This window comes from Cnephaeus nilssonii (genome assembly GCF_951640355.1).
Source record: "Cnephaeus nilssonii genome assembly, chromosome: 4".
NCBI classification, from domain to species: domain Eukaryota; kingdom Metazoa; phylum Chordata; class Mammalia; order Chiroptera; family Vespertilionidae; genus Cnephaeus; species Cnephaeus nilssonii.
The window spans coordinates 77036318-77055702 of record NC_137075.1 but is presented as its reverse complement, the minus strand read 5'-3'; the positions used below and the strand labels follow the sequence as shown (position 1 = coordinate 77055702).

Here is a 19385-nt window from a genome sequence, read left to right as displayed (position 1 = left end):
CTCCATAACCCTAAAAAAATTATAACTTTGTTTTACCATTATCAAGATCTTAAATTTGAATAAAAAGTGACCAGAATATTCACTATTCTAAAACACCTATAAATAAAAATTAGTACTAAGAAATGCATTATTATCTAAACCTTTTTAAAGTGACATGTTACCAGTAAATATTGCTACAGGAAGTACTTGTGAAAAAGACTCCTTCCAAATTTCCTCTCTCTCCCCTAAGTGCTTCCTAGAATTTCTAAACAATATTGAGGCTCAATAAAGCTGCAGTTTGACTACAGATGATGTTACCAGCAGATGGCATTGTAACAGCGCACCCAATCCTTATTTCCCAGGAGACAATACAAACTAGTACATCTAAAAAACTTCACTATCCTACCAAAAGAAAAAAAGAAAAGGAAAAAAAAGACCAAATAGTTTCAGAATTATCTAATATTAAATCATAAATTTGAAAAATACTGAGAATTTAAAATGTCTATAGTTCTCGACTGAAAACTTATTTATACCTTTCTGTTTATGAATGAGATTTAGTAACTAGGCTGCCTGAGGAATAAAAGGGCTGCTGAGTTTCTCTTAAAACTTAGATTCTTAAACTGAGGTGTTAATTGAGGCTGTTAGAATAAGGGTAGTGGGAGTCGTGCCAGACTAGAGAAACTGGGTCATTCTACCTATTTCAGGAGGTCTCAGTAAGACTACTAATGCTTAGGGTTTTCCTTTCACAATATGCAGCAGTAATTCAACCTTTAATCTCCTTTAAAGATTTGGGGCTTTAGAGAACTAAGAAAAGAATATGCTATCCATTGTGGTCCTTCATATTTTTAAGAGCAAAATAAGAATTTAACATACTCCTAGGAGCCACTCACCTTTCCACATATTGAGTTGGGAAAGATATGAAACCAGTAATAACATCAATTAACTTTTATCACGTACTTGTAAGAGTTCATAGTTAACAGACTTTCTCTAGCTTGACTAACGATAATTTGGGGTGCACCATTTGATTTGCAGGGATATTTTAGCCTACCGGGTGGTCTATCTCAGGAGTTCAAATGAATTGAAACCATGTAACTACTTACCTTAGTTCTTAAGAAAAGAACTTCATTATGCAACACAGTTAGAGGAACTATGTGGAAAGTACCTATACTTATTTGCTATTACAGTTCTTAACCTTTTACACTCGGATGTCGAGATTAAAATTACTCTTTGAATGTGTCAATAATTTGAAATATAAAAAAATCCAAATAAATAAGTTTGTATGAAAAGAAACTCCAGGTTTTTATTCTACTGCCGCGCTTTGTAAAATCTGGGGTATTTAAAAAATTAAATCCCGAGTAGAATAAAGGAATCGAGAAAAAAGCAAGCGAGTGCAAAGGGTTAATCCTTTTACTAGTAGTATACTAAATCCAAACTCTCAGCCAGAGTTCTCTTGCCCGTAACAGCATTAAATACCAAGACTTCCAGATGCTTTCCTGACTTGGTGTCCCAGCAGCAATGACTCTCGGCAAACACCACTCAGGCTCCGGAGGAAATGGGCAGCTGGGGGCTATCTCTGGCTCTAGCCTATTTCAGGCCCCCAACTCATCAGTGTGGGGAAGAGATCAGGAACTGCTTTTCAGTGGTATCTTACATAATAAAAAGGTAATATTTAAATTACCATCACTCCGCTACGCCCACGATTGGGCCAGCGGGAGACACAGGGGGCGGGACTCGGGGTGGCTGGGGTGGTGATTGGGCCGGCAGGACGCTGAGCTCGCGTCACCAGGCGATGCGAGCTCAGCGTCTGCGTCATGGCTGTGCTTCGGCACAGACAGGCCTCTGGGGCAGCGAGCCGGCATTTTGGAGGTTTGGTGGCGGCGCGGCTCCCCGGGGAGGAGTCTGGCGGCAGTTGGGCCGCAGGAGCACGTGGCGGCGGCCCCAGCCTTCCTGGGCGGGAGGCAAAGGCAAGACCCTGGCCTGGGCTCCGCCCGCAGGAGGACCACGCCCCCGCCCCGCCTCGCCCTAGGGGCCCAGGGACTTCGGAGCTGCTGACCAGTGACAGACAGCTTACACGTGCATGATTAAATCATGCACTGGGCTTCTAGTTTTACTATATGGCTCTCCATTTTCCAAAGGCAAGGGTTCCAAATAACCTTAGAATAAAAGCACTAAGTTTAGTGAGTCACATTTTTTTCTATCATAAAGTTTAGAGATTATTCAAAAACAGATTTTTTCCTCAAAATTTGTTAAGACATATTACTGCCCAGTAACATACTTGGTGCCTGATTGGTCTTGGGGGAAACAAGATTTTCAGTGAAGTTCTGACAGTAGATTCTTTCCTAAAGAAACTGTACGTTCACATATATTCTGTGGTCTTCTCTTCCCAGTTGATTAACTTTCTTTTCCTCCTAAAGGAGTATCACGCCAGGTCAATGACTTTTCCTTCTTGTCCTCCATGTCTTATGCCTTCCTTTCTTCCTATAATGACTCTTACTAAATGCCTACTATGTGCTAGATACTAAAGATGCAAGTCAATGAGCAAGTTACCTAGAGTTATGGAATCTGGAAACACAGGTAATAAACTGGGTCTTCGTTTTGCTGGTAAGGGTCTCTCTGTTCCATTTTCCTCATAGATTCATCAGGGGCAAAGAATCCCAAGAAAACTGAGACATGTTTAAATGCTGCAAAGAATAAAAGAGTCAAGCAGCATTAATCTAAGACATAATTACCTAATCTGAAAACAGATTTCAAAATACCTTATTTTCTGTTTTACATAAGATCTAACTCTCCTCAATACCTCTGACCTTTTAATGTTTAAATAATTCTAATTTACAAACCATTCAACGGGCTTTCAAGTCTATTTATATCATTTATATAATATATAAAATTGTCTCTTTGAGGCAAAATCTGAGGCTTTTAAGTAGAACTTTTTTAACTGTCTCATTCACTCAACAAATACTATTTATTGAGTTCCTTTACCAGAAACTAGGTCAGGTTATGAAAACACATAGTTCCTGTCCCCAAGGAGATTTTAAAATCCTCGACATTTAATCTTTTCACAGCTTTTCAAACATTTACTATATCATAGCAGAAAGAATTAAGGCTTTAGAAGTAGACAGACAGAGTGGGGTTTGAGTCCTGGTTTGATTAAGGGGTAAAGGTAAGCAAGTTACTTATACCCCCTGAGCACTCATCTCTGCCTCTATAAAAAGAGGGTCATATCATCTACCTTGAAGAGTTGCGGTAAGTATAATTAAAGTGACTAGTGGAACGCTTGACCTAGGTAGAAGTTATTATATTATTTTTCAGTTCTAAACAATCACTGCAAAAACTCAGACCATTTATACTAACAGACTGTAACAGAACATCCTATCTTTCAAAAAATGCTATCTGAATTATATTATATGCAGATAGGCATGGAAGAAGTATAAAAATTCAATCTGATGCTACACACTTTATAAGTATCCAATGAATTTCTAATTAATAACGAAAAATCCACTTTGTAGAAATAACATTAAATAAGTCATATGCACAACGTATTAAAGATCCTCTTAAATAAGTGTTTCTTCTCACGCATACATGGTCTAGCTGCTTAGGACTTACACAAACCCAGCATATATCAATCAAGGAACTACCTCTTAAGGCTCCTAGTCATTAACCTCAGAGGCTCAACGGCTCCCCTAAAGTTCCAAGAACTGAGATTCCCCTTTTCTGACAAGAAACAGCATCTATGAAAGCTTTTAGACCAATAGTTGCTGATTTGTTAAAGATACTAACAAAACACCAAATTGTTTATATATATAAACAATTTGGTTATATATATATATATAATTGATTTCAGAGATGAAGGGAGAGGGAGAGAGAGAGATAGAAACATCAATGATGAGAGAGAATCATTGATCAGCTGCCTCCTGCACGCCCCCAATTGAGGATCGAGCCCACAACCCGGGCATGTGCCCTTGACCAGAATCAAACCCAGGCGCTTCAGTCCCCAGGCTGACGCTCTATCCACTGAGCCAAACTGGCTAGGACACCAAATCATCTTTTGAACCAAGCATAACCCTCCCACTGAACTTTCCTGTAATAAAAATATTTTAATGTTCTGAAAGAATTAATATGTCTCCCAAAGTACCAAATTAGAATTCAAATTTTGAGATAAGAAGGGGTCTTAAGCTCCCTGCCACCCATCCTACCCCCAGCAATTTAACAAAGAGAAAACTGAGGCGAAGAGAGTGAGGGAGGGACTTCCCTAAGACACATGGCTACCCAATGACAGAGATTGGAGTAGAAAGAATTCAAGGTATGTAACTTCCAGTACAGTGTTCTGCTCACAATAACAAGCTTCCAATTCAATTGAAATTAGGGAATGATTTGTGTATACCTGGCTAAGACCAAAACCTCTATAATGTGTTTTAATTATTACTTAGTGAACTGTCAATAAATAAACTTTTAACCAATATAAAAAAAATCACGGAGACATTCTTTTAAAACTAAATAAGCCTCACCTGCTTTCCTGAATTTGAGGGACATTAAAAATTGCTGTGACTGCTTCTAAGTCATTTTTTTTAAAGGTCCTAAAGCAAAGCAAGCAAGCAAATCAACAAACTCAGAGTTGGAGAACGGCTTATTTATCTGCCACCAATGTAGGAATCCTTCCTAGAACATTCTGACATTTGACCAACCAGCTCTGTTTGAATGTTTTCAGGGATAAGGAGCATTTTCAAAGAGTGTGGGTCATTCCCATTATTACACAGCTTAGTTACAAAGGTATTCCAAATGCACCCAAACTAGCTTCACTGTGGACCCATCAGAACCAGTTCTGCTCTCTGGAACAATACTGAATTAGTCTAGCATCTTTTTTTTTTTTTCATGTTCAGCTTTTCATATATTTAAAACTAGCAATCAGTCTAGCAATCCCCTTTTCTCTTCTTTTTTAAATACATATTTTTTTACTGATTTCAAAAAGGAAGGGAAAGAGAGAGAAACATCAATGATTTGAAAGAGAATCATTGATCGGCTGCCTCCTGCACACCCCACACTGGGGATCAAGCCCCGCAACCCAAGTATGTGCCCTGACTGGGAATGAAACAATGACCTCCTGGTTCATAGGTTGACACTCAACCACTGAGCAACAGCCAGGCCCCTTTCCTCTTCTTGATAAATATACCTAGAACACTTAAAAGTACTTGGAAATAGTCCATACAATTCATATCCAGCTCCAATCAGTTCAACAAAGGTTCATCAAGTCTCAGGTATTGTGCTAGGTTCTGGGAGTACAAAGAGAAATGAGACATAATCCTTGCCCTGGAGGAGCTTACAATATAGTGGGGGAGAAAAGCATATACAGAGATAACTTTAATAACAGCAAGTGCTAAAATAGAATCATGTTCAATAACAGTTACATACAAGATTAGAGAACAAGGGATTAGGGTGAAGGATATAGAGAATACAATAGCAGGCAGGCATTGTGCCAAGGTACAAAATTGGATCCAAATTCATAGAATGAAAATTCTACATAAAATGATAAAAAATAGCTCAACCTAATCTAAAAAAAAAAACAAAATTGATGGCGCTCACTAATTACATGGAGAGTAAAATGGACTGAAAATAACAAAATATCCTAATATATAAAAACCCAAGAGTCCGAAACGACTGAAGGCTTGACCGACCAGAAATCAGTCCTGCAGCCACACAACCCAGCACTGACTGCCCAGGGGGCTAAGGATCAGGCCCAGAGAGAGAGGCAGTTTCTGATCCGCAGCCTCCGTGGCAGCTGTTGATCAGCCGTTGCCTCTCTCTTTCTCTCTGGGCTTTGCCAGCAGCCATGCCTCTGTTTCTCTCCAGGCCTCCTCGGGGCTGCTGATCAGCACCGCCTCTCAGATCAGGCCCAGAGATAGGCCCAGAGATGCTGACTGGCATAGAAACCGACCAATCAGAACCAAATCTGGGTGAACTGTGAAGGCAGAATCTAAGTTGGGGGCTGAGGAGGGGTTTTAAGGGCAACAGCTGTTTGATGCAAGGTGTAAGAAAGTGGTTCAATTTTTTAATGACCGGTTTGGCAGTATAGTGCATATGGCTGGCTATCAGTCCAGATATAAGGATTATGTATTTTTGTCTGCAAAGAGCATCTCCTCCTGCTGAAAAAGGCTCCCTCCCACATTTAAGAAATCCTATCCTATATAATCTATCTATACTAATAAAAGGGTAATATTCTAATTAGACCAGGTCGGCCGGCCATCTTCCCGACGTCTGACTTCCTTCTGGACAAAGCCATGGTGGTGGGGGCTGAGGCAGAGGCAGTTAGGGGTGATCAGGCCAGCAGGGGAGGGCAGTTGGGGTGAGATCAGGCTGGCAGGGGGTTAGGGGCAATCAGGCCAGCAGAGGAGGGCAGTTGGGGGCAAGATCAGGCTGGCAGAGGAGGGCAGTTGGGGGCAACCAGGCCGGCTGGGGAGGGCAGTTGGGGGCGAGATCAGGCCAGTAGGGAGGGCAGTTGGGGGCAAGATCAGTCCAGCAGGGGAAGGCAGTTGAGGGCGAGATCAGGCCGGCACGGGAGGGCAGTTGGGGGCAACCAGGCCGGCAGGGGAGGACAGTTAGGGGCGATCAGGCAGGTAGGCAGAGGCAGTTAAGGGTAACCAGGCCGGGAGGGGAGGGCAGTTAGGGTCAATCAGGCAGGCAGGCAGGTGAGCAGTTAGAAGCCAGTGGTCCCAGATTGCAAGAGGGATGTCTGACTGGACATCCCCCAAGGGGTCCCCAATTGGAGAGGGTGCAGGCTGGGCTGAGGGAACCCCCCCTCCGTGCACAAATTTCGTGCACCAGGCCTCTAGTACATTCATATTAGAGACCAAGTGTATAGTTAAGCAATACATATTTGCTAAAATAAAATATTCCAAAGATTTCTTAAAATCAATGCCATTATATAGATTCTTAAAGAAAGAGACTTATTTTACTGAATTCTGGTCTGAAGAGTAAAGAAGTATTTGTTAGACAGAAATTATTTTGTATGACATCCAAGAAAGTGTTCCTCTCATTCAATAATATGTGTTTCCATGAACATTGAAAGAATAAAAACATGAACGTTCAGGATTTCCAGAGCAATGGCAACTACAATTTATTGTTGGAATGTTAATATTTTTTTAAGCCATGGTAAAGTATTTTATTTGTGGGGCAATGGAGAGTCACTGTCTGATCCAGACAGTCACAAAAATAAGCCACAAATACAAAATTACATTGGAAAAGGCAATTCTTCCAACATAACCAAATGCCTAGTCTTCACAGGCTCAGCCATTCCCTCCAAGAGAATATTGGAACTCAACTGGACCAAGCCTCCTTTTGAATGGGTGGGGAAACTAAGGTTTGGAGTGAAAAAATAATCTGCCTCAAGGAATGACTTAAAATTAGTTACAAAGGATAAGTAGAAGCAAGGCTCCTGATCATACAGAGCTGAGATGAAATATTTGGCTCTTAAGCTCAATTCAAATCTTTAGCTTTACAACTTAGCTATGTGGATCATGAGCAAGTTCTTTATGCCACTAACTCTTTTTTTAAATATATTTTTATTGTTGACAATATCACATATGCCCCCCCCCCCCCTTTACCCTTTTACCCTCTATGCTCAGCCCCTCTCCTTCCCCACTCCTCTACCTGCTGCCAGGCCTTCACCACACTACTGTGTCTATGCGTTATGCCTCTCTCTATATATAAAAGCCTAAGTGACCAAACGGCTGAACAACTGGTCGACAATCGCTATGATGTGCACTGACCACCAGGGGGCAGACGCTCAACGCAGGAGTTGGTGGTCAGTGCGCTCTCATAGTGGGAGCGCTACTCAGCTGACTGACAGTGGGCGCCAGATGCCTGGCTCACGGCTGGCAAGTGCAGCTGGGGGAGCGCGAGCCTCTCCTGTCTCTGCTGCAGCGCTAATGCAGCTGCTGCAGCAGGAGCAGCAGGGCTGGGATGAGTGGGAGCAGCTCAGTGCCAGGCCCAGGCTCCGGCTCCTCCCTGGCCGCCTGCCACTTTGCGCACTACTACATCCCCCGAGGGGTCCTGGATTGCGAGAGGGTGCAGGCCAGGCTATGGGACCCCACCGGTGCACGTGCACCGGTCCTCTAGTAAGTACATAATTTCTTTGGTTTATCTCTTCTAACTCTTAGTTACCACATCAGTAAAATGGAATAATAAAGTGTTTGGTGGAGGGTAAGATAACCTGGGTAATTTGCTTAGCTCTCACTAAATGTAGCCAAGGGAATGTTAATATTTTCCCTGACCAAGAAACCCATTAAAGATAGATTTCAGCTGAATAATACTTAAAGTGAAATAGTTCAGACCTCGATTATCAGAGTTGAACTTTATTAAAACTGTCATCTTTCAGTTATTTTGAACTGTTACATATAATAAGATTAAAATTTCCTCTGACCATACAATCCTGTGTAAGACCCAAAGTGCATGTCAACCTTCTCTGTGTATATTCCTTTAAACCAGTGATTTTCAACCTTTTTTTAATCCTTTGGCACATCTAAACTAATTATTAAAATTCTGAGGCACACCAAAAAATATCTTTTTTGCTGATCTGACAAAAAATTAGGTATAATTTTGATTCATTCACACCAGATGGCTATTGTTTTCACCGTTGTCGTTTTTTTGTTTTGTTTGTTTTAATTTTACAATCTAAGGGAAATTGTTTTAATATGACAATCTAAGGGAAAAGAGGTCAGTACCCTGACTAAATAGCCCGGTATTGCATGCTTTAAAAATACTTGAATTTTTAAATTCAAGAATTTAAATGCAGCGCACAGGTTGAAAATTGCTGCTTTTAAACTAATAGCATTTACTTAGAACTCCAGTCAATGCTGAAAACATGTTCAGCACTATGTAACTTCTTTACAACATATATAAATATAATTCCCATATTTTGTATTTAAATGTGTAGCTATCTCTAATTACCACTAATTTTTGGTTCTTGATACTGGGATTTTTTAATGGGAACAAGATAACAGATAAATGTGACAATGTTTTTCTCAGGTCTATTTTTTAAACCATTTGGTCATTTTTCTCTGCTGTAAGAGGACACTTTGTCTACACCTGAATGTTCACAGCTCATAGAACACCACTCCCACTAAAGCAGTCCCCACTAATGGGGGTAATTAGGACAAAAGTGAAGGGGAAGTATTTCAGAATCACCTGGAGAGTTTCCTAAACCAGCGGTCACCAACCTTTCGGACCTCGCGGACCACCGGTTGGCGACTGCTGTATCTAAACAGTACATCACCACTATCACAACTACAGAAAGCAAATGTTTTAGAGGTGTGTTGCGGGCCTAATAGCAAGACTGAAATCAAGGGTTTACCTGGAACTGATTTAGAAGTTATTGTCCAGGCGGGCTGCTTAAAAACCCCACAAAAAAAGAGTAATGAGGACAACGCGCAAGGTTTCTAAGGCTACCTGTGACCACAGGGGTTCAGGTTCCCAGCTAGACCTGTGGTAAGGCAAGAAACCAAAAGAGGAAATCATTTCCATCACATCTATGCATAAGCCGTGCACTTTCAACTGCTTACCTCCAATATTCTGGATTATTATGGTGCCTGCCACCACCACCTATAAAAGAACAAATGTATTTAGAAGATGAAAGGGGAAATAATATAAAAGGATTGGTATTTTATTAAAATCCAATAACTATTACTAAAAAACAGATGCAGAAATCCAGAGAAATTGAAATAAATTTTGCCAGCCATTTGTAATACATAAAACTAATAATCATTACATAAAAAGCCTTTCTTTAATAGTTCCATGGTTACTATAAAGAATACTTTTGTAAGTTTTCTTGGCAGTCATTTTTAAACAGTTAAAAGTGTTAAAAAGCTAGTAATCAGTGATTATCAAAGTACCAAAAAATTGAAATTGAATCTATCTGGTCTCATTCTCCGTTTTTACTGGTTTACCACATTGCTTTAGTAGGTAGACTGAGACAGCGTGAGGTGTGCTCTGCCAGCTGTACTACCTAAAAGGAAATGATATAGTCTTCCAAATATATCATCCTGGCATACATCAAGGCTTTCCACATCTCTTGTCCCAGGGAATAATAATCTAGAGCAGGAAACTTTAGAACCCATATATTCTCAAATCTGAAAATTTAGCAACGTTTCAAACTCAATAATATGCAGTGGGCTGAGTGTAAGACAATAGGAGGTTATAAAGACTATAGTATCCGCCCTAGCTGATTTGACACAGTGGATAGCGTGTTGGCCTGTGGACTGAAGGGTCCCGGGTTAGATTCTGGTCATGCCTGGGTTGCAGGCTCGATCACCAGTGGGGGGGGGGGGGGGGTGTGTGCAGGAAGCAGCTGATCAATGATTCTCTGATCATTGATGTTTCTGTCTGTCTCTCTCTCTCCCTTTCTCTCTGAAATCAGTAATATATAGAATTGGTGAACTCCTCCCCTCTCAAAATGGGGCAGCTGCTACTCAGCTCTGGTTAGTTGCTGGCATATGGGCATGTGGATCCAATGCAGCTAAATCTTACTATTTCTGAAAGTCAAATATTGAATTCTTTAAAATATCGTAACTTTTAGTTAGCAATCAGTTAAAAATAAAAAGGATCTGAACCAAACAAAATATGCTTGAGGACTAAATTCAACCTGCAGGCTACTAGCTTGTGATCTTCGATGAGACTCCTGGGAAACTCAAGAAAGCAGTTCATCCATTCTTGGTGATCAGATGTACTCAGAAGAAACATTCTGCTTCCACTTGGGCCTTTCGATCACTCAAACAAATCTTGGTGGCTTTGCACCCCCAATGTATGTTTGGAGCTGACTGACTATCTAGGGTCAGGCAGTCCTACACAGATTGGAAACGATCACCCTTCTAGGAATCCCATCCATGGCACAGCCTGTTCCTATCCTGGGAACAATCGAAGTTACTGAGGCCTAGAGGCCTTGGAGTCTGCAGAGCAGGACTAATGACAGGAAAATTTAGAGACATGTCTTTGAAGATGTGGTCATCGCCTCTCTAACATTTTTCAGAAAATAAAAATTAAAAAAAAAACTTTGCATATCAACCCATTTAAAAATTAGTTCCAGCCGAAACCGGTTTGGCTCAGTGGATGGAGCGTCGGCCTGCGGACTCAAGGGTCCCGGGTTCGATTCCGGTCAGGGGCATGTGCCTTGGTTGCGGGCACACCCCCGGTGTGCAAGAGGCAGCTGATCGATGTTTCTAACTCTCTATCCCTCTCTCTTCCTCTCTGTAATAAATTAATAAAATATATTAAAAATTAGTTCCAAAATTCAGTTATTTGTGAAAAGACTATTTTGAACTTTTTTTTTAACACTACCTTTCATCAGTCATACATAATAACTGGATTTCTTTTCAGTCATATATAATAATGGAATTTATTTTCTATTAATATCGTGCAAAAAGTAATAATATCAACTTATTGGTGATTATTTTTTCCGTTGTTTTCTTTTTTTAGCATTTAAGATCTAGAAAGCCTATCTATCTATCTATCTACCTATGTATCTATCTACCTACCTATCTTCTTATCTACCACAGTGCATGACATATGGTATTTGCTCAAGACATTTGTTTGGTTAATAAATAAATCAACTTAGAGACAATTAAAAAAATCTTCCTTAAAAATTTCAAAAAACATTTATAAAATATTCTTTAATTCTCAGAACAATGTTATCCTATCATATATAACATCACTATCCATATTATATCTGGAAAGAAGGTAATAGGAAAGTTTCAACCCAATTGTGAAAATGAAGAGGAAATATTTAAAAGGCAGACAAACAACTCCTTATTTGGAGTGCCCTCTATCTATATACCTGCCTACTACGTACCAGGTGCATACATTAAAATGATAATGCAAATATTCTAGAGTTCTAGGAAAGGGGACTCAACAATTCATGCTGCTCATTGGGAGATAACACTGATGATACTTAGAGTCATGTTATAGAACATATTCAATTTATTGGAGAGTTTTCTTATGTAAGTAACCTTTTCTTCTGCCTTGCTTAAACTGAATGCAGGAAACTGATCATGATTCTACCAAACATTCTGACCTTTAGGAAAGAGAAACTGTTACTAGGGTATTAACAAAACCCTTTACCCTCAAGTACTAAGTAATTACTGTATTCTCCATTTTGCACTTTTGTACTTTATCCCTTTAGTACTTTAACAACCAAGTAAATCTGAATGTAAATGTAGGTGTTCTCCCTATTACACAGATCTTTTTCCTTCCAGACTTGCTTCTTAGAAATTAGTTCAGCCATCTAAAAATATAGTATTCTTTTAGATTAAAAACAAAATAAACACGCAAAACCATAAAAAACAGATTTACAAAGAAAAAGAAAAAGACCTATTTGGAACCAATATGAAAATAGGTTTTAGAAGTATGATAACTCTTGTGAAATTAAAAAAAAAAAAGTACTATGGCACTAACAATATTTACCTCCTGATCACCTGTGGAAGAAGACAGTGCTTCCCCTACCTGGTAAATTAGTTTGGTATGCCTATCAACAAATATTGCTGTTAGTTCTCTTATTCTGAGGAGGAAAGAGCAGAGTCTAGAGTCCTTTAAGTAACTGTGGACAAATGGGCCTCTCTATTTCTCTGGGCCTTTATTTCCTCACCTATAAATGAGGAGATAGCTACAAAATCTTTCAGCACTGTTAAGCTCTTAAATAATATGATCTTCTAATTAGCCATTTTGTATACAGTCATAGTATAATTTTTTTTAAATATATATTTTAATGATTTTAGAGAGGAAAGAAGACGGAGAGAGAGATAGAAACATCAATGGTGAGAATCATTGACCACTGCCTCCTGCACCCCCCTACTGGGGATCGAGCCCGCAACCCGGGCATGTGCCCTTGACCCTCGAACCCAGGACCCTTCAGTCCACAGGTTGACGCTCTATCCACTGAGCAAAACTGGCTAGGGCTAGTCATCATATAATTTTAATCCTATGCTTCTTCTTCTGTCTTTATGGGTATATACTCAGAAAATATAATCAAAATTAATAAGGAAAACTTAAAATAGACCACGGCTACTATTTTAAAATTATCCAAGTCATTGCTCTCCTTCATTAGGGTGAAAAGTACTAAAAGATTTAAGTGCTGAATTAAGTTTATTGATTCATTTTTAGGAAGGGCATATAGAGATTTCTTCTCTTTCACTTCCTGTTCCCATCATTTTGTCTTTACTTTAATTTCCTTTTATTTCTCTAATGTCTTCCCCTGATATATACTTGTCTTTTCTAACTGGTAACAGAAGGAAAATATGCCTCTCTGAATTTTGGAAATAGCAAGGAGAAAAAAAAATTACCTTTCCACATAATCCAAATGCAAAGAGTCCAAGATCTTCATAAGATGTCACAGCTGTTAAGAGAAATTGTAATTTTCATTTTTACACAAAACTCTTTGTGTGCCAAGTCTTAAAGGGAAGAAAGTTATTCCACTACTACCTTATAGCTATTGGATGGTCACACTAAATTTAAAGTAGAAGTAACCACTTTTTGGGACACTTTTGAAGACTTATGGTCTGCTAGGATAGAGTCCTCTTAGAAGAAGTAGAGCTTAGCAAACCCCAAGGTTCTCTAACCACCACCCAGGCTGCATTAATCCATATGGAATAATTACTCAAGAACAAACCTCATTTCTCACTAAACAGTACTTGCCTACTGCACTGTCCAAATGTAAGTTTTTGTTGGCAAGTTTCTGAAAACTGCATATGTAAATAAAGTTAAAGTATGAAAGTTGTATCATACTTTCAGAAACATTTACTTTTCCAGCTACCTAGGATAATGACACTGTGTTCATGATAGAAAAATACCCTTATCCCACAATTAGTAGGGCATACATTTTCTTTTTTCATCATAAAAGAGTATAAAATTACATTCTCATTTCATATGTCCAAAAAATGTGGACACAGATGAAAATTCAATGGCTCATAAAAGCACTACATTTTTCCTCAACCCATATAGCTTCATGCTCTAACTAGTGACACCACTGGTAAAAATAAGAAAAGTAAAAACATTTGTATAATCCTATAGTGTGGACAAGTGCTTAACCTCATACTTCTTATACTAAAAAGAAGCACACTAGCAAATCCCAAGGCTTGGTATAGGAACACACATCTCCTATTGAGTCAGAGATATGGCTCATCATTTCTTAAAGCAAGTTTTCATATATCCCCTCAAGCTACATATATAGATTAAATATAGTCTTTCTTAACAAAAACTTTCCTTCCAAGAATTTTAAGCAAGAAGAATTTTCAGTGTAATATCAAATAACTTAGTTTTATTTTTATATTTAATGCAATTTATTTTTATTGAATTATTGTTGACATCCACTATTATACTAGTTTCAGGCATACAAAAATTCACTATTTTTGTACATTACAAAATAATCACTAAAGTATGTCTAGTTACCATCTGTCACCATATAAAGTTATTACAATATTATTGTCAACATTTCTCTTGCTGTATGTTACATCCCCATAACTTATTTTATAACTGAAGCTTCTACCTCTTATTCTCCTTCACCTGTTTCACCCACCCTGCCATTCTCCACTCCTCTGGCAACCACCAGTTTGTTATTTGTATCTATGAGTCTATTTCTGTCTTGTTCAAATAATTTGCTTTTAAGATGACCTATTTTGCATCAGTTTCTCAGTTGGTGAGTATGTTATCAAGATAATACTCATTGTGCCCAGCCTGTGGCTCAGTAGTTGAGCACTGACCCATACACCAGGAGGTCCTGGGTTCGATTCCCAGTCCGTTGCAGGATGGATACCCAGCAGGAGGCATGCAATGTTTCTCTCTCATAGATGTCTCTGTCTCTCCCTCTCCCTTTCTCTCTCTGAAAGCAATAAAAACATATTTTTAAAAAAGCTAATACTCATCAAAAAGTTTAACTAGGGTTTATTTTTAAACAGCATAAACAAGTATCCTCTCTAATAAAATGGCAATATGCAAATTAACCATCACTCCGCTACATAAGCCACGCCCACCAGCCAAGCCACGCCCACCAAGCCAATCAGGGCGAGTATGCAAATTAACCCCAATCCAAGATGGCTACAGCCACAGAGAGCAAGGTTTCCCAGGTAACAGAGGAAGCCAAGCTTTCCATAGCCATTGCAGGCCTAAGCCTCCACTCAAGCTACAAAGTTTCAATTATAGAAGGTAAACAAATTCAAACAAATGGCGGCAGAATGGAGCTTGAGAGAGCAGGCCAGGGTTGCCGGCGGCAACAGGGGAAGCAAAGCTTTCCGCACACCCTGGCCGGGTTCACCCGCTTAAGGCTACAAAGTTTCAATTGTAGAAGGAAAATAAATTCCAGATACCAGGGCCTCCCCTTGGGTTGCCAGGGGGCGTGGCCGGCCTGCAAACCACCACAGGCCCCTCGCTCAGGCCGCCCCACACCCCAAGGGAATCCCCACCCTTATCTGTGACACCCTTCAGGGCAAACCAGCTGGCCCCCACCCATGCACCAGGCCTCTATCCTATCTAATAAAAGTAATATACAGATTGATCATCACTGCAACACACAATATAGCTGCCCACATGTGGTCAAAGATCCTGCCCCCATGTGGACACAAGATGGCCACTACAAGATGGCCAGCAGGAGAGGGCAGTTGGGAGGCACCCGGCCTGCAAGGGAGGGAAGTTGTGAGGGACCAGGCCTGCAAGGGAGGGCAGTTGAGAGAGACCAGGCTTGCAAGGGAGGGCAGTTGGAGGTGATCAACCCTGCAGGAGAGGGCAGTTAGGGGTGACCGGCTGGCAGAGGAGGGAAGTTGGGGGCAAACAGGCTGTCAGCGGAGTGGTTAGGGGGTGATCAGGCTGGCAGGCAGAAGTGGTTAGGGGCAATCAGGAAGGCAGGCAGGCAAGCAGTTGGGAGCCAGCAGTCCTGGATTGTGAGAGGGATGTCCAACTGCCCGTTTAGGCCCGATCCTGGTGGACATCCCTCCAGGAGTCCCAGATTGGAGAGGGTACAGGCTGGGCTGAGGGACAACCCCCCGCCGTGCACGAATTTCGTGCACCGGGCTTCTAGTAGATTATATTTTTAATAAACATAAAAAGCAAATAACTTTCCCAAAAGCAAAAATCATATTAAAAAATTCCAAAAGAACTTGTATTTCAGCTACCAAAATTTAAGCAAATTAAAGGTTTATTCTTAATTTTTTAACTAGAACACAACCTTTATTATTGCAGAAAATATAATCAAAACAACAGCATAATAAGACAGCTGTAATTGCAACTTATGGCATACATTTTAGCAATCTCAAATTTCTCTCTCTTATTTTCTAGTTTTATGGAAATATCCCTAAATGCAGCACACTCCCAAATTTACAGTGAAAAGGGCTGAGACTATAAAGTGGAGAGTGAGTACAATGTTCAAATCCTAACTCTATCTTTCAAGTCAGCATGTCTGGCTAGTCATTCAGTTCTGTCACTGGCATCATACTTCTATGTTGCAAAAATCAGAAACCCTTTTCCACATCTGAGACATCATGAATATGAACAATGGCTTCTGGTTTAACATTGAGGCTGAACTAAATATGTACAATCAGTCAAATGCTTTATCTCTACATATTCACTTTTTAATGGTTTTCTGAATCATCTCAACATACCAGTATAAATCAAATCAACACCAATGAAATACTTTTAAAATTCTGTCATTTGGACACTTAAGATGCTGGATAAACAGTATAAATTGGTACTGACTTTTGGACTTCAATTTGAACAAGGAGCCTTTAAAATATTTATAACATTTGACCACTAGGAGCTTGCATCTGAGGGAACAAAACAAAAACCAGAGAAATCATTATATGCAAAGATGCTCATCGTGCATTATTTATATTGACAATAAAAAACTACTTAAGTGCTAAACAATGGTAAGGTAGTTAAGTAAATTATGATAGGTATATCTAATTAAATAATATGTAGCTATTAAAAACTATGTTTATAATAACATAAAAAATGTCAATATAAAGTAAAGAAATAGGATTCAAATATGATTTATAAAGCAAAACACAAAAAGAGTGGAATAAATTATAAACAAACAAGTGTGTAGTCTTCTTTGTCTTCCTTTTTTTAGGGGGGGGGATTCAAATATTCTGTAATGAGTATAGCAGAGTGGTAAAACTTTACTTTTAAAAACAATATCACTTGAACAGTACTGTTTCCTCCATCAAATATCTGATAGGGCTTATTTAAGCTGCAGTTTTTAATTTCTCTGGTGTTTAGTAATTTAAGGATCAATTTGTCTACTAATAAGGGATACTTTTGCTGCTCCTTCACATGATCAACGTTTTAATATCTTAAAGTGAAAGATGTTTTGAGAAATATCAGAATAAGATGTGGTGATGACCAATCACATTAATAGTATATTCCTACAGAATAGGAATAACATTAATTATGAAAATTATGAAATGAATTCAGTCTTTTACAGGAATTCATATAAGCAATACTTGGCACAATTCCCCTTAAATAAATTACTGAAAGCAGTCATAGCGATCTATTTTAGGAAATAATTTTTTTATATTTAAGAAATCAATGTTATGCTTTTGAGGCGGCAGAAAGGCTGTAAATCCTAATGAAGTAAATTGGGGGGAAATTTCTTCTGTAATGTACCATCAAGGTACACTTTAGTGCTATTTTGGCTAGACCAAGACTTTGGCCTCCACAGGAATCGTTTGGAAAGCTGCTTCCCATGAAGTAGTGGAATATTTCCAGCTAGTTACTCCAGTGTTCTGTCTGCTTTGCATTTTCCCCTCAATGAAACAGGACAATTAATAAACTGTGGTTACAGTACAAAGCCCAAGCTTCAGCAGCAGCAATATTATCTTTGGATCTGGACTGAGGGCATGAGTTATTCAAATACAGTTCAACTCTCAGAAAGTTGGCCATTTGGAATGCACTCTTATTTTTTCGAAATTCTTTTCTTTCTTGTGTTTTCCATCATTTTCCTCTCCCCTTTTTTCTCCCCAAAAGTGTCATGCAGGTCATTCATTTATTGAATGTCTATTTTGCAATTATATTGCCACTTTTCATCTTTCTTAATAGGTACTTAAATGTCACTTTATCAACTAAATGTGGCATATTTTAGAGAACTCGATGTAGAAAAAAGAAAAAGAACACTGGACTACTAGGAATATTCTCCTTTCAAATGGCACAGAGGCCGTGATATCTCATACAAAAGGAGTTCTGGGATCCCAATCTACTGCTTGGCTCTGAAGTGAACAATATTTATATAATCATATCCTACAAATACTATTCATTAGTTTTCAACTTTCAGACTCAACTTATAGATAAAACAAGAACAACTTACATATGATTACAGAACAGAGACCTTGTCAGTATAAGAGTACAGCACAAAGATTGTGGAAAATAGGAAGACAGGTGAAAGAAATGATCGGAGCACTCATAACCACATATAGCAGAGTGTTGAGAGGTACTATCTCAAGAACATGGAAGAAAAATAAAGGTTTAATTGTATTATTTAGAATTACAAAATAATCAGTGAAATTAAATACAAACGAATGAAAATTAGAAAGGGGAAAGAATTAGTATACCCAAGCTAAATCCTGACCTTTAGTAATGAAGTGTCAACAGATAATCTGTTAAATCAATAAACAAAAGTAGAAGAATATTATTTAGACTTAGGAAGGTAACACCGAAAGAATTAAAACAAAAACGTTATATGTTGCTAGCTCTGGGAAATGAGACTAAAAGTGAGAGAATAGACGGGAAGTGCTCCACACCCTCCTGCACAAGTGCAGACACACACATACACATTCATGCACATGTGTGTGACCAGAGATTACTTTTGATTAAAATAAAATAGCAGGTTAATTTAAAAATATGTTTAACCTACAGAGATTCACACGCACCCTTTCCCTCTAGTCCAATAACATCATGTTCAGTTTCTGCTAGAGGAAGCACTTCTCTAACGTCCAGGCCAACAATATAAAGGAGTCACTACAAGAGCAAAGCACACACATAATCTAGCCCAGGGTTTCTCAGCCTTGCCACTACTAACAGTTTGGATTGGATCGTTCTTTGTAGTGCAGGGCTGTCCTGTGCGTTGTAGGATGGTCAGCAGCATCCTTGGCCTTTACCCTCTAGCTGCCAGTGGACCTGTGACAACCAGAAATGTGTCTAGGTTGCCAAATGCACTTGGACGAGAAAAATCAAGCTCAGCTGAGAACTATTCATTAGCAAAAGGATGTGACAAGAACACCAATCCACTGAAGATGGAGTCACATAATCAGCCCACTTAATTAATTGTGGGTCTACTGAACCATGCTCACTAATGACAAGAAGAAAAAGCGATGAAAAGCGCTCACATTGCACACTGAGATGTAAAAAGGATCCTATATTCTTTTGATCAGTTCCGTTCTTGTGTGCTC

General features: G+C 39.2%; 1 protein-coding gene across 2 annotated transcripts in view; it reads right to left on the bottom strand.

Annotated features, from left to right (window-relative positions):
- Window positions 1-19385, bottom strand: part of SLC38A6 (solute carrier family 38 member 6) — a 66589-nt gene that overhangs the window by 35728 nt on the left and 11476 nt on the right. For both annotated transcript variants that reach the window (XM_079767834.1, XM_079767835.1), the window contains exons 4-5: window positions 13299-13351; window positions 9531-9570 (exon numbers count right to left, since the gene is read on the bottom strand). In XM_079767834.1, coding sequence (XP_079623960.1) covers window positions 9531-9570; window positions 13299-13351 — 93 coding nt within the window. The remainder of the gene's footprint in view (window positions 1-9530; window positions 9571-13298; window positions 13352-19385) is intronic.